General features: G+C 43.8%; 1 protein-coding gene across 1 annotated transcript; it reads right to left on the reverse strand.

The window, feature by feature from the left end:
• Positions 1-234: 234 nt before the first annotated feature.
• LOC130135644 (uncharacterized) lies at positions 235-3,752 on the reverse strand. The gene is made up of 2 exons (XM_056305255.1): positions 2,152-3,752; positions 235-2,101 (listed from the first exon to the last, which is right to left on the reverse strand). The coding sequence occupies exons 1-2, from the start codon at positions 3,750-3,752 to the stop codon at positions 235-237; spliced, it is 3,468 nt and encodes a 1,155-aa protein (XP_056161230.1).
• Positions 3,753-16,622: the final 12,870 nt, after the last annotated feature.

The following is a 16,622-nucleotide window of genomic DNA, read 5'->3' on the forward strand; positions in this document are numbered from 1 at the left end:
ATATTTCCCTCTAAAAATAGAAGGACATCATCGGCAAAGAACATGTGTGTTAGGCAAGAGGGCTTACATCTCCAGTAGAATTTAAAACCCGGGAGCCTAGTTTGTGAATTCAGAATTCCAGAGAATATTTCCATAACCAGCGTGAACAGGTATGGAGATAGGGGGTCGCCTTGCCGTATTCCTCTTCCACTCGCAAAGAAACCATGTAATTCTCCATTGATAGCTATCGAGAATTTAGGAGAAGTGACACATTCCATAACAAGTTTCGTGATCATCGTAGGGAACCCAAAGACTTCCGAGCGATTTCAAAAATTCCAGTCTACGAGTGTCATAAGCCTTACGGAAATCAACTTTGATGGCACACTTAGGTAGATAGGGTTCATGGTGAAAGCCTGCAAATAACTCCTGTGCGAGGAGTATATTGTCTCCTATTCTCCTACCCTTTACAAAAGCATTCTGCTGAGGACTTATAATTGACGGCAACACAGCAGCAATTCGGTTAGCCAGGATTTTGGCTATACACTTGTAAATTGTATTACAGCATGCAATTGGTCTAAAGTCGTTCATTCCCGTGGCATTTGAAACCTTGGGGACAAGTGTAATAATAGTGGCATTGATCTCCTTTAGCATGCAGCCTGACTGAAAAAAATCCTTAATAGCCAATATAACCGACGGCCCAACGACTTGCCAAGAGGAGATAAAGAAGTCAACATTGTACCCATCCGGCCCCGGGGCCTTACCTTTGGCAAGGGAGAAGAGAGTCTTACGAATTTCGGACTCCGAGACCTCCTTGGATAACAGGTTGATTTGTTCACTACTGAGAGTACGAGCTACCATAGGCTGGATGTCAGCATAGGAAGGCCGATCATCAGAATCTCTTGCATCATCAGAATCTCTTGCGCATAATAGAGTCTGAAAATGCGAGATAATATGGTTATGGACTAATGTCGGGTCTGAAAGGAGGACACCATTAGAGTCCGAGACGGAGAGGATACGGTTGCTATGCTGTCGCTTGTTGACGAAATGATGGAAATATTTGGTGTTCAAGTCCCCATCATTCAGCCATCTTATCCTCGATTTTTGTTTGTAAAAAGCTTCCTCCTGGAGACGTAGATTGGAAAAGATGAGAAGCTGCTCCTTTTCAAGGTTCGCCAAATCCATATTAGAAGGATCACAAGCTAAGGAATCTTGGGTGGACGTAAGCATCTCTCTTGCTTGAGCTGTGCGGGCCGAAATGTCAGAGAACGAGTCTCTATTCAACTGCTTCAGTCTCCCTTTTAGAATTCTGAGTTTTTGGCACAGCCGGAACATTGGAGTTCCAGTGATCTGAGACTCCCACACTTGCTTAACAATATCCGGAAAAGCCTGGTGAGATAGCCAAAAATTGAAGAATTTGAATGGCTTTCTCGATGAGACTGCATGTTCAATTCTGATGATCATCGGGGAGTGATCAGAAACTCCGGAAGCCAAGAAGTTTGCCTCGGAATAAGAGAACGAGCTGGTCCAGTTAGCATTAATCAGCACCCTATCAATCTTCCTTTGCTTGCGATTTACTCCCACTGTAGTTGACCAAGAGAACCGGTGGCCAGTATATCTCAGGTCATCAAGACCAGCTTGGTCCAAACAAATGCCGAAATCATCAAAGGCTGGCAACCATGCGTTAGAACTACCCATTCTATCAGAGTTGTCCCTTATAGCATTAAAATCCCCGGCAACCAGCCAAGGTTCATTTTCAAACAGACTACTTGAAAGCACAAGATCTGCCCAAAGAGCACGGCGAGCCACAAAAGTATGCTCTCCATAAACAACCGAAAACAGACAAGTCTTATTTAGTGCCAACAAACGAACCCGACCATGGATAACTTGGGTGGTTCTAGAAAGGACTTGGAGGTCTATTTCTTGCGGATTCCACCCAATCCATATTCTACCACGCGGCGAAAGATCATTATTGGTCTTCCACTCCCAGCCCGGCACGAGTCCAATGGAGAGGGATTCAAAAAGGGTCGGATTAATCTTTGTCTCAAGGATGCCAAGACAGGATAAATTGTGAGCTCTAACGAGGGCTCTTATTTCTGCCTGTTTAATGGAGTCGCCCAGACCCCTAATATTCCAGACGCCAAAAAACATTAAGGAAGGGTCTAGAGAAATTACCTCCTTTTAGTGCCAGCCCGTTTTTTTGGTTTACGGCTGGCCGCCTTAGCAGTTGTGGGACTGCTCTCTTGAACTGGGCCCCTAGTAACAGGCACAGGATGGTCTTTGGTAGCAAGATCAGCATCATCCGTCGAGATTGCAGCCAAAGAGTCGGCCATTCCAGAAGTAGAGGGACGGCTAGCTGGCACTTCGGCTTGATTCAATGGAGCTTTGCGTTGAGTTATAGTCGGGAGGGGGGAGGGAGACTCATCCTCAGATTCACCACCAACATTGCTACCATGATCACCTATCTGGTCTTCCGAGTCAGAGGAATCCGGTGAGGATTCCAAAGAGGTCCCTGCATTGACCTGGTGGGTTTGGCGATCCCCTTTTTGAGAAATCTGGAGGGGGACCGAGAGATCACCACTATCAGGGGAGGCATTATTTACTGAAATATTGCGGGGAATGCCCTTTTTGTTTCTCACCGTCTGCCATGAATCAGCGTTGTGAGGGGCTTTATCAGCACTAATAGGAGGACTAGGCTCTGTGGAAGGCCCAGATGGTATCACACTTGTGGGAGGACATTTGTGCCCAAAGATGCCACAAGTCGTGCACGAGATTGGGCGCCATTCATATTCAACCTTGATCTTCCAGATTTCCTCATTCATATAAATGTCAATGGAGTCAGCCAGATTTTGTGTAGCACTAATTTCGATGCACACTCTAACGTATGATATCATCTTCATCTTCTCTGTTTGAAGGTCAACATGAAGAGGTTTTCCGATTGCACTGGCAACAGCACTAATACCAGTAGCTGACCAGAGGGAGACAGGCATGTCCCTCAACTTCACCCAAACCGGAAGAGACTTATGCTGGTCTTTCACTAGTTTCAGAGTAGGATGCCATTGCTGTAACATCATGGGGACTCTGAGAATGGTTATAGGCCCCCCATCCAGAATTTTCCGACGATAGAATTCGTCCGGAATGTGGAAAAAAAAGAAACCATCAGGATTAGCTAAGACTTCAATAACATTTGACCCCCAGACATTTTTGATTGCTGTTTCTGTCAACTTGAAGGGGAGTTTTTTCCCCACAAAGTATCCAACGATACATTCTTTCCATTTCGGATTAGCTTCTTCCAATATATGATCAGATATTCTAACAACATGTTTGCCATCAACAATAGTTGGAGGTATAAAGGAGAGGCCATACCCCTTTTCCATCGTTCTAGCAACCATCGCCCATGATTTCTGGGTTATTTGCTGCTTCATTCCCTGAGGGGGATCCTTGGAAGATGCTGCCCCTTTGCTTCGACTTCGATGAGATCGGTCACTTGGAGGGACTAAGGCGATCCCAGCATCAGACGGGCGTCTGTTGGACCTGGAACGGCCCCTACTTCGACCCCGAGAATTTCGTTGCTCATGATGAGCCACATATACAGACTTTTTCTTTGGTTGAACAGCAGGTTGCTCTGTTTTCCCAGAATGGTCAGATAGGGCACTGACTCTAGACGGGCCAGCATTGTGTGTGGGAGGCTTAGAAGGTCCCTTCAGCGGGACAACCTGCTCCATGTTTCCCTTCAGACGCGGTAAGGGATCCCCAGAACTTTGCTTTTCAGTCATGGTCAGCTTTGAAGGAGGGGAGCCATATAGCAGAGGGTACGTTTCAAACCCAGTCGAGCAGCACCCAGCTCAGATTCTGGGTAAATTCAAGTAAGGATTCTACCCCCGTCTTAAAGATTCAACCCACCCCCAGACTAGCAGAATGCAGAGGATTGATCCGAGAACCAGGAAGTATCGCCCAGATAATCCCCCAAAACCGACAGCAAGCCAGAAAACCAGAAACCCAAATTTCCAGATCTGTTCTCCCGAGTAGCAGACACAATGATCTCTATATTCAAGCGGGAGAAAGTGAAAGGCTAACCTTGCGAGTCTAGCCACCAAGTTACAGCCACAAACGGTGGCTGGAACACCCCAGGAGGCGCACCTTCTGGGCGAGTGAACAGTACCGCGAAAATCAGAAAACGGGAGAGAAAGTGAACAGTACCCGCGTGATCAGGATCAGAGGCGGGAAAATGTGAAAAGTTTTACTATAAATATATGTTTATGTCTCATAATCTGGGGGACTGGTCTTTTGGAATCTGACACACACAAGAAACACGAGAGACACACGGCCATAGAGAGAGAGAGAGGGAGAGAAAAAGCGTCAGAAAAAAAAAAAGCGAAGGGGAGGCGTGAGACAATATAGAGAGGAGAACAAGAAGGTTGAACTGGAGAGAAAGAGCGAAGCTCTCGGCCTCCCTTCCATGGTTATTCCCTAGTCGCTTGACAGCGGTGCCTCCCTCATCGAATCAACTAGTCCTTGTGGGTTTTCGATCACCACCAAGTCCAAATGTTGATCTCACAAGGGAGAGACGCTCACCGACATACACCGGAGCCGTGAACTTCGGCTTCTCTTTGGTTGATGGTTTTGAGTCGGTTTTCCCCGGGGACTACCTCGAAAAGCACCTTCGACGTCGCGTCCAGCCCTTGCACTACGAGCAAACAGCGTTTCGATCCACAAATAACAAGTCTTTCAAAGTGTTCTTGCTGCGAGCAGCAAGCTTTGATCACAAACGCAGCAGCCTCCCTGCGGTGGACTCGAGCAACGCCGGCCTCCTTGCCGCGGCGATTCGGCCAACGCCCCACGAAGCTTCACCGTGTTTAATTCTTTTCTTGCGGGTTCCACCGCTAGTAGCCGCAAGTCCCACAACCACCGCCGTTTGCGAGTCTCTACGAGTCAGGCCATCGAATCGAGCCAAGCACCAGCAGCAACCCACCGTTGGTCCCCTGCACCACCGCCGCTGTCTCCGCCGCGTCGCCGCTGCACGCCCGCTGCCATGACATCGCCGCTGCACCGCCGTTGTACTGCCCACGTCGCTACATCGCCGCTCCCGACACCGCGCCGCCGCTCCTGACGCACCGCCGGTCACCATCTTGATCCGCAATCCCGATCCGCTGCAAATTCAAATTTGGAAAGAAATCTGCAAATTAGGTAATTATCTTATCCCGATTTGGTTTGAATATTTTGTTGTCTAATTTGTGCTTATTGATATCTAATCTTGCATATTTGGATAATAAGCATTATTCCAATTAGGATTTTTTTTTTGAAATCTTGGATATCTATTACTTTTCAAATTTGGATAGAATTTAGAATTTTCAAAATCTTTTGAATATATCCAAGATATTTAAGATATCTAAAATTTTTCAAGATGTGATCGATTAGGAAAATTTCCTAATCCGCAACCGCGCACGTGGAAATAAATCTATCTATCAGGCTTTAGATAGAGTTATTTCCATAGAGGGTATTTCGAATTTTAGGATCGATCTGTGAGGCTTCAGATCGAAACTTAATTCGAAAGATTTAGCGGTTATATTTTTTTTACTTGATTTTAATTTCGAATTTTGATAAAAAAAATGCCAAAAATATTACTCTAGAATAGGTTAATTTCTTTAGTTTAAAATTGCATGTTTAGATAATTGGCATTTTTAATTCCGAATTTCATTAAAGAAAAAAATACAAAAAATAATATGCCCGTCATTAGAAATAGGTCACGTCGTCGCATGACATATAGTTTGCATGTTAGGTTGCATTAATCGCATGTCAATTTTTTGCACGCCATTACATATAGGTTAGCTTTCATTTAAATAAATAAAAAAAATCAAAAAAGAAAATTTCTGCACCTTTGAACTCTAAGTCAAGATTTATCAAAATTGTCAAATTAAGTATTTTTCTTGAAATTGGTACCGAAAGGGCGTTAGGGAATCTAGCGTAACCAAGTCCCCGAATCCATAATTTATGATTCGCAGAAATAAAATAGTACTCCCGCTATTTTATTTAGGTTTCTAATCAACCTACCTTAAATGATTAGTGGCGACTCCCTTTGAAAATATTTGCATGCTCATAATTGGATCTAAGTTGCGAATTGGTAGAGTTTGGGAGAACTCGAACTAGGTTAGTTAATTTAATTGATCTAGTAATCCATTAGCCTAAAATCGGAAAACCCGATTTTTTCTAGGTCGCGACAGCTTGGCGACTCCACTGGGGACAAACTTGAATTTTTTTTAAAAAAAATTTAAGGAGGACTTAGGCCAAAAATTTTTTATGGAAAAATCACTCGATTTGACAAAATTTGATTGAATTCTCATTCTTAGGTGTTAAATGGTTTTGCAGGATGGGAGTTATAAGGGGAGTAGTGATTGGCTAACCCTTTGTTTTGCAGGCTTGGTGGAGTGGAATTGTGATTTAATTTTTGTACTATTGAAGTGGTGTTTGCATATAATTGTTGTACATGATTTACAGTATTTGCACTACACCACACACAACCTGTGACTGGACCTGGGTCACACCCACAGTTTTAAGATGGTATTTGGATGGTTCTTTAACCTTAGCGATTAGACTTCGCTAAAGGTTATCCCATTTGGATCCCGAAATTTTTTTCAAAAAATGGCTCAAGGGTCGTCCTCGTGCACGTGAGGCTACAATGCATGGAGGTTACCCTTGTCGACCGAACCAAGCCGAAGTGATTGGACTCGACTAGTCATGACTATGGTATGCGAGGCCGCGACTAGTCATGATGATTGTACGCGAGGCTGCGACGTGTCGTTCCATTCATCATTTCACTTTGCAAAAGCCATTAGGATAGATAGATTAAGATTTAAACTCACTATTCATGTGCATGTCTCTGTGATTGACATTTTTCCCCAAGACGGTAATTTCTCGAGCTTTATCGTTGGTTTTCTGTATCTTATTTTGAGTCGGTCCATGGTTTAGGTTGAGTCTTTTGGCACGTGGTCTATATAAGAATGGGTCGCCTCGATATCCGTTTCGTGCCTACTCCGAAGCTAGAGCTCAAGAAGTTATGGAGCCAGTTGAAGCCAGATGGTCAGCAGTACGTTCTCAAGCGTATTGGATTCATGCTGCCAATCCTAGACATAGATGTTCAGAGCGGGATCATGCAAGCACTCGCTCATTTTTGGTGCCCCGAGACAACCACATTTGTGTTGGGAGGTAAGTTTGAGCTCACACCGACTCTGGAAGAATGCAGTATTGCCATTGGGAAATCGATTGAGTTGGATATAGTTGAACCACCCATTAAGGTAGATCCTGTGGTAGTGCTTGCTGAATTTTTGAATTTGACTAAAAAGGAAATTGAAAAAGTGCTAAAGGGTAATTGTCAAGCATGCCCATTATCTTTTCTTATTGAATGTTTCGAAAATAACTCCGTCCTCATGAGATCTAAAATTTTTATCTTAGTTTTTTTTTTGGACTCATCGTTTTTCCATTCCGTCAAAATGCTATTGATCCGGTGATAGCTTGGACGGTAAAACAAATATGTGGTGGAGTTAGTTTTATAAACACAATTCTGGTAGAAACTTTCATATCTCTGACACGATTCAAGAAAGGAAAAGATAGAGCTTTTCGAGCCCCGATTGAGCTTTTACAAATCTGGCTTTTCTCACACCTTTCTCAATTTGGGGAAAATATGACTGTATTTGAAATGGACATGACTGATAACCCTATTTTAAGGTTCAAACAAATACAAGATCAAACTAAGAGCTTGCACTATACACAATGGGTCCATCTGTTCAAGGATCCAAGCTCTAAGATTTTCCATTGGCAAGCTGTGTGGTTTCAGGAGGTTGAGGCTCGACTATACCATGGCGATCAGAAGCCCGTACCTTTGATGGGCATTTATGGGGTAACCTGCTATCAGCCCCTTCGAGTTACACGTCAATTCCGAGTTCTGCAGGATGTCCCACCTCCACTCGGGCCCAATGAATTTCAAGTCCAGTTCGAGAAAGGAGAGTCCTACAGAGTCGAGCTTAGGCGTCATTCTGAAGCTTGGCAGAATTGTTCCACTCAGAAGCTGATTTGGCCCGCAGATGAGCCCACCGGAAGGATGAAGCGTCACTTTGCCATGGCCCGGTATGTTCAGTATCATACCATCCCTGCTGAGATACTCCCGAAGATCCCGGTCGTGACAGTACGGCATACCCTTCAGACTCAAATCAAAATCAGCGAAGAAAAGGCGATGAAGGCCCAAGATAAGGCAGATGCTCTGGCTGAAGAGAATGCACGATTACGGCGTGCCTTGAAGGCCCATTCGTCAATAGATCACGTGGCCTCTAAAAAGAGGAAGACCGTCTGATTTCTTGTTTGGTTTAGGGAGTTTGTCTTTCTTTTAGGATGGAATGTTAGCTTACATTTGTACTTCATGCTATTGATGTTTTTGGTAATAAATGTTGCTGAACGATTTTTATAAGAATTCTTTTGAGACATTTTTCATGAAAAATGTTGAGCTATAATTTGTAAATTTTGGAATCAGTCCAGGTTTTTATTGAATAAAGCAATTTGAAATTTACTGGACGAATCGGTTGTTCGAAGGAAATTTCATCTTGAGGGTCTAAAGGATGTCATGGACTGACTCGTTATTCTTACTTGTCGTATTTATTCCACTGTTGCTTTTTCCAGGTAATTTGCCAGGATCCCCCTCATCCTCATAATACTCGATCGGTGACCAAAAGAAGGATGGCCAATCAAGCCGAGATTGCAGCCATGATTGACGAAAAGCTGAAAGAACACATGAATAAAATCATGAGCATATCACAACTGCCATATCCAAAATGATGAGTGATCTCATGGCCAAGCAGTAGCAGATCAATGTTGCCTCCCAATCGGAGATTCCACCTCCAACCCGTCAAGGCCTCCGCCTTGACAAATCTCCTGCAGTAAACACTACTCCAACCCTTCAACTAGATGATGCCATTTTGATCGACACTAGTGCTTCTTCGTCGGTCCCTGTTCCTTATTCAAGATGCCATTTTGATCACCCCCCCAACGATGAGAATGCCAAGTTGTTGGCCAAGCTCGACCATAGGTTACGTGAAGTGGAGGGAACTCAAAGTGTTCCGCCTGTTAATTTGTCCATTTTTACCCGGGTCCAAGTGCCCGATAAATTCAAGATGCCAGCCTTTGAGAAGTACGACGGCACCTCGAACCCAATTCAGCACATCGATATGTACCAGGGGCTCATGAATAGATATGTGTCTAATGGACCCCTAATGATCCAAACCTTCCAAGCAAGCTTAAAGGATGCTGCAATGAGGTGGTATACCAACCACCAGATCAACCGGAAAGACTCGTGGGAAGAGGTAGCAAACCTTTTCGTCAAGCACTTCAAGTTCAATCTCGACGTCACTATTACAAGGGAAGACCTGGAGAGAGCTGAGCAGAAAAAGGGCGAGACTCTGAAGGAGTATGCCACTCGTTGGAGGAACATGGCAAGGCAGATCATGCCTGAACCCTCAGAACGTGACTTAATGAAGTTGTTCGTGTCCACTCTACCGCAGCCGGTTCATTCACGAATGTTAGTAACGGCCGTCCAATCTTTTAGCCAGCTGATAGCCATGGGTGAGGAGATTGAGTCCGGGCTCAAGAAAGGATGGTACAGTGAGTCAGGTTCATCAGGCAAGAGATTTACTAGTAAGAAGGACAAAGAGCATGTCCCCGAAGTCAACATGACCTATGTGCAGAAGACGCCAGCTCAGGCCCCGAAGCTACAATTTAGCACCCAGCAGACGACCTCTTATGGACGGCAAGGCCAGCAAGACCCACGCCAACAGCGCAAATCCCGCCAGTTTACTCCACTTCCCGAGATGTTATCTCAGGTACTGGCGGTACTAAGGAAGAAGAACTTGTTGAATTCAGAGCCACAAAGATCTAACGCTGCCGGCTATGCAAAGTATGATCCGTCGAAGAAATGCGATTACCATAGAGGTGAGGTTGGGCATTCGACAGATGATTGACAAGTGCTCAAACATCGAGTGCAGGATCTACTCGAGACTGGAGCGTTTGCACTACAGTCAGCCGGTAAGCCCAATGTGCAGAACAAGCCATTCCCTGATCATTCGAGCAGTACAAATGTTGTCCTTGGCCCGGGAGTCAAGTAGGTTCGAGGCTTCAGGGTCCCTCTCGAAGATATGTTCGATGCTTTAGTCTGAGCTGGTTATGTTTTGACCGGTGAGATGGTGTCACTCGGTGACATAAGAAAGAAAGTGGATGAGTTGTTGAGAGAGGGGATGATTGGGACAGCAGATGAATTCGTGGTAGTGGCCGCTATATCCCAAGTCATCATTGATTGGAATGAAGAACTCGCAAGGATGACCGATGAACAAGTGAAGTTGGATCCTGACATGCTCGCTCTCGAGGACGCCTCTGACGATGACCTCGAGATCATTATACCCGACACTCCGGAAGTATTGATCTTGGCATCACCTCAGCCCTACGCTTATGAGAGTGACAAGATGGTCCCATGGTTGTACGACGTTGATATGATAACGAGGTCAAGGCGAACTTATCCTGATAAGCAACCGGCCAAGCCAGTGGCTAAGAAAGAAGCGAAGGAATTCCTAGCTGTGATTAAGGCTAGTGAATATAACGTGGTTGATCAGCTGAGAAAGTTACCTGCACAAGTCTCGTTGTTGAAACTTCTCCAGACATCAGATAAGCATCGGAGTGCTCTAATGAAGTGTTGAGTGAGATTCATGTGCCCGAGACTATTGAAGAAGATAAGCTAGAAGGGTTTGTCGGGACGATCCTCCTCAAAGATCAAGTAGCATTTTCTGATGAGGAAATCCCAGTTGAAGGACGTGGTCATAATAAGGCGCTTCACATATCAGTGAAGTACAAGGAGACTCACATGGCTAGGGTGCTTGTTGATAACGGGTCGGCTCTGAATTTATGCCCATTGGCTACTTTAAAAAGGCTGGGCATTCCTCCATCTACCATGGAAGCAGCCAAGACTTTTGTCCGAGCCTTTGATGGAGTAAAGAAGGATGTCATAGGCCATATTAACTTAAAGCTGCAGATCGGACCTTTAGTGTTTGATATTCTTTTTCAAGTGCTGGATATCCCTTCTGCTTTCAATTTCTTGCTGGGACGGCCATGGATTCACAATGCAGGCGCAATACCCTCCAGTTTGCATCAGAAGATCAAGTTTGTGGCTGAAGCAAAGTTGGTTACAATTTATGGAGAGGAAGATCACCAAATCTTCAATGCAACATCGATCCCATACATAGAACCCGATCATGTTGAGGAGGATAGCTATCATTCATTTGAGATAGTTCAAGTTATTCAAGCTTCCTCTGATATACCGTTGCCCGTTCCCGAAGTTTCTAAAGTAGCTCTCATGGTGGCTAAAGTCATGGCCGGTAATGGTTTTAAGCCAGGTCAGGGTCTTGGAAAGGAAGGCTAAGGCATTCATACCCCGATCGAGACAAATGGACAATCCCACAAAGCTGGTTTGGGATATCATGGGCAGGGAAGCCGCGAACAAAGCAACGATTCTTGCAGAAGCCGAACAGGAGCAGGTCAAAGTCCCTTACCACCTTCCATCAACGACACCTTTCACTCGGCTGGAGTTGTGGGAGGATATGAACATTTAAATTTGATCTTGACTGAGGATGATCTTTGGCTTATTTTTCCTGAGTCGCCACAAGCCCTAACTGACTCACCTAAGAAGCATGGTAAAGTGATTCTGGTCAGTTTGTCTGACGATTCTGACGATAACCAGCCACCCTGTATTTTCAAGAAGCCGGAGTCGAGGGTGGTGGACTTTGATGATGGTATACCTTACCTCACCGGTTGATTTGCCGAGACCTCCATTTGTGCAATCACTGAAGGACCACTTGAAGAGATGGGCGCTAGCCCTCAAGAGTAATCATTTCTAGTTTTCGTATCTCCCCTGTATGGGAATCTTTATTGCTTTTTTCTATTGTCATTCCTATTCATGTTGCACTTAGGTTTTTCAATCCAATAAGATGTAATTCATTGGTTCAATATTAATAAAATTACAGCGTTTTTTAGCATTTTGAATCTTGTTGAAGTGTCCTAAACCAACCCGATGACGATAACCAACGATTGAAAAATTTGTCATCTACGGTAAGAACTGAGAGTTGGGCTTCTCAAGAATTCTCGTTTCAAGGTCTTCGAAAGCAAAATGAATTTAAAAAAAAAAGCAAAGAACAATTTTTAAAAATTGCATGTAGTTAAGCCCCGTCTTGTCTTTTTGATTCCTTTCTTTCATGTTTCAGGACTAATCTCGAGGCATGCGAAGGGACGGGAATCATGGATCCTCATATATGTGATGCAAGTCAATCCGATGACTCAGACGATTCTAATCCGAATGATGAAGAGATACGACGGAACTTGGAAATCCATGAGAAATCTAAGCCTCTGACTATTGAAGAAATCGTAGTGATCAATCTTGGCGACTCGGAGAATCCTAGAGAGGTGAAGGTTGGGGCATGTCTTCCTGGAGATGTGGCCAAACGCTTGACCCAGTTGTTGAAGGATTATCAAGACATCTTTGCCTGGTCTTATGCTGACATGCCGGGTCTTGATCGATCGATCGTCGAACATTGTCTACCGACTGATTCTTCGGTTGAGCCTGTGAAACAAAGGCCGCGAAGAGCTAAGCCAGAACTGGCGAAAAAAATCAAGGAAGAGGTCATGAAGCTTCTTGACGTGGGATTTATTGAGACTACCCAATACTCAGAATGGGTCGTTAATATAGTCCTAGTGATGAAGAAAGACGGTCGGGTTCGAGTATGTGTTGACTACCGAGATCTGAACAAATCTAGTCCTAAAGATGATTTTCCACTCCCGCACATTGATGTGCTTGTGGATAGTATAGCTGGATTCGAACTATTCTCCTTCATGGATGATTTCTCATGTTATAATCAGATCTTGATGAATGAAGATGATAAGTTGAAAACATCATTTACCACTCCTTGGGGGACATTTCATTACAAGGTGATGCCCTTCGGTCTAAAAAATGCTGGGGCAACTTACCAGCAAGCAATGGTCACGTTGTTCCATGACATAATGCATAATGAGATCGAGGTCTATGTTGACGATATGATTGCAAAAACTCGATGTGGAGAAGATCACATAGAAACCTTGATGAAATTATTCGACAGGCTTCGTAAGTTCAAATTGCGCCTCAATCCAGCAAAATGCGTGTTCGGGCAGCCTCTGGCAAACTACTTGGCTTCATTGTTAGTAACAAAGGGATTGAGATTGACCCGTCAAAAGTGAAAGCCATTTGTGAAATAAAATCTCCCTCTTCGGTGAAGGAAGTTCGTAGCTTAATGGGCAGACTAAACTATATTGCCAGATTTATTTCTCAGCTATCTGAGACAGCGAAGCCTTTCTTTAAACTCCTCAAGAAGAATGCGCTGGTTAGGTGGGATGAAGAGTGTGAACTGGCATTCGACAAGATTAAGCACTACTTGATGAATCCGCCAGTGCTTGTTCCACCAACGCCGGGGCAACCTCTGATCCTGTACCTTACAATCCACAGTGAATCCTTAGGTGCCATGCTTGCTCAGAAAAGTGAAGAGAATGGAAAGGAGCGTGCGATTTATTATTTGAGTAAGAAATTCATCGCCTCTGAGATGAATTATTCTGAAGCAGAAAGAACGTGCGCAGCATTGGTTTGGGTACTACACAGATTGAGGCAATACACTTTGCACTATCAGATATTGCTTGTGACAGAGTATGATCCCATCAAATACTTGCTCAATCAACCCGCTTTGGTTAGAAAACTGGCAAAATGGCAGATTCTTATCTCAGAATTTAATGTTCGATTCATGTCCTAGAAATCAGTCAAAGGACGAGTAATTGCTGATGTCTTGGCTGAAAATCCTAGGAAAAATGAGGATCTGGATCCGTTAGAGGATAGAGTCATGCCAATTGATGAGTATGTATGGACCATGTATTTTGATGGAACCGTAAACTTGTCAGGATCAGGTATGGGGCAGTTTTAATATCTCCAGGCAGACAACATTATCCGGTCACAGCGAAATTGATATTTCCTTGGACGAACAATATCGCCGAATATGAAGCATGCATCCTCAGGTTACAAGCTGCAATTGAAATGGGAGTAGCTCAACTTAAGGTGTTCGGGGATTCAACCCTCATTATTCTTCATACCGTTGGTAAATGGCAAACTAGAGATGCTAAGTTGCAGCCCTATCACGTCTATTTGGAGGAGTTGGTGGAAGAGTTTGAAGACATTTCGTTTGAATACTTGCCAAGAACTCAAAACAGTTTTGCCGATGCTCTGGCTACGTTATCGGCAATGCTACGAGTGACAAGCGGTTTAGAAGTTGAACCTTTGAAGATAGAAGTCTTACAGAAACCGGCTTATTGCATGGCCTTGACAGAGGAGCCCGACGACAAGCTGTGGTATCATGATATCAAGGTATATCTTCAAACACAGGAGTTTCCTGAGAAAAGTACCGCATCTGACCAAAAGTATATCAAGAAAATGGCATCGAAGTTCTTCTTGAGCGGAGAATGCCTATACAAGCGTTCCTATGATTCGGTTTTATTAAGATGTGTTGATTCAACCGAGGCTGTTCATTTGATGCTAGAAGTACATGAGGGAGTATGTGGTCCGCACATGAATGGTCATATGCTAGCAAGGAAGATAATGAGGATGGGTTATTACTGGCTCACTTCAGAGAGTGATTGCATTCAGCATGTCCGAATTGTCACAAATGCCAGATCCATGGTGACAAGATTAATACTCCCCCGAATGAATTGCATCAGATGTCTGAACTATGGCCATTTTCTATGTGGGGCATTGATGTGATTGGCCCAATCAATCCTAAAGCGTCAAATGGACATCGGTTTATCCTGGTCGCTATCGATTATTTTTTGAAGTGGATCGAAGCTATGTCCTATACGACAGTGACGGCCCGGAATGTGGTGAAGTTCATTCGTCGAGACATCATTGCTCGATATGGTGCACCTGAGACCATAATTACTGACAATGGGTCAAATCTAAATAATAAATTGGTGGATGATCTGTTCAAGGAGTTCAAGATCAAGCATCTGAATTCCTCTCCATACCGTCCGCAGATGAACGGAGCGGTCGAAGCAGCCAACAAGAATATCAAGAAAATTTTGGCTAAAACAGCTGAGAACTATCGTGATTGGCATGAGAGATTACCTTTTGCACTTATGGCATATCGAACTTCTATCCGGACATCTACAAGGGCAACTCCATATTCTCTTGTGTACGGTATGGAAGCAGTTCTACCTGTTGAGGTTGAAATTCCTTCGTTACGTATTCTTTCACAGGTACAATTGTCAGAAGCAGATTGGATCCAGCAGAGATTGGACCAGTTGAACATGATTGATGAGATAAGGCTTAGAGCTCTATGTCATGGCCAGTGCTACCAACAACGAGTTGCTAAATCTTTCAACAAGAAAGTCAAGCCTCGACATTTTCAAGTAGGCGACCTTGTCCTGCGGAAGTTATTGCCAATAGTTCCTCTTGCAGGAGGAAAATTCGCCCCAAATTATGGCGGCCCGTACATTGTGAAGAAAGTCCTTCCAGGAGGGGCTTTGATTTTGGCTGAGATGGATGGTTGTGTTTTTTCCAGTCCAGTTAATTCCGATTCTGTAAAGAAGTATTACACTTGATTTGTACTCATTCTGACTTTGTTTCTATCAAGTTTCAAATTGAATTTCATGAATCAATTTATGTTACCAAGTTTTGTTTGAGGAAGGCTTTTGATCTGGCAATCTGTTTCTGTCCTAATAAAGCGATCATATTGCATGAGAGACTTCAAGATGACGAAAGGCAAGACATTTCCATACTTGTCCTGGCATACTTGTCCTGAATAATAATCCCTAGTGCGAGTTGAGTGAAAATTCCGTGCTGACAAGGTAAAGGATTATCTCACGAAAAGTATGACGACCGAAATGATGAGAGGCATTCATTTCCTCTATCTAAACACTACAGGTTATCATTTGCTTAACCCCTTTGAACAGAGTTTCATTTCTTACCCCTGTCGGGAACAACCCCATACTGGGGCCATTTCTTAGAAAGTTCAAAATGGTTAGAATTCTCTTGCTTTCACTTACATCAATCTTCAAGTATATTTATTGCATGCAAGTTCTGTGTTAGCTCGAGTGCCTTAGATATGACGAAGAGCATTTCTTTCTATATCCCTACACAGTATACCCTTTGCATACCCAATTTGAGCGGTGAATTCATTTCAACCCGATTGGTGATCATTCTGGTGATAAACAAATGAAATCATCTCAAAGCAAGTTCAAGATGACTTGAGGCAAATGGGAGCTAGAAAGAAAATTCATCATAAAGGACGCAAAAGGACTCCATTAAATCGAAGTTCTCTCTCTCAGAAAAAACTCTCGAAGAAAAAAAAAGGAGAAAAGAGAGAAAGAAAGGCTTAAGCAAGAACTGAGTCGATATGCAAGATCATTCTTCAAGGAAAAGACCATTTGAAGGTTCGTTTGTGGAGCAATCACTAGAGATAGATCAATGATACCAGTAGTATGATTGGATGATCACCAATTTCCATGTTCATAATACCCTCCTTTGATGAAATAAGCCATTCATTTCAAGCCTACCC

Source organism: Syzygium oleosum, unplaced genomic scaffold (genome assembly GCF_021117445.2).
Source record: "Syzygium oleosum isolate NSW1041296 unplaced genomic scaffold, Sole_v2.1 Sole_v2.36, whole genome shotgun sequence".
Classification (NCBI taxonomy): Eukaryota; Viridiplantae; Streptophyta; class Magnoliopsida; order Myrtales; family Myrtaceae; genus Syzygium; species Syzygium oleosum.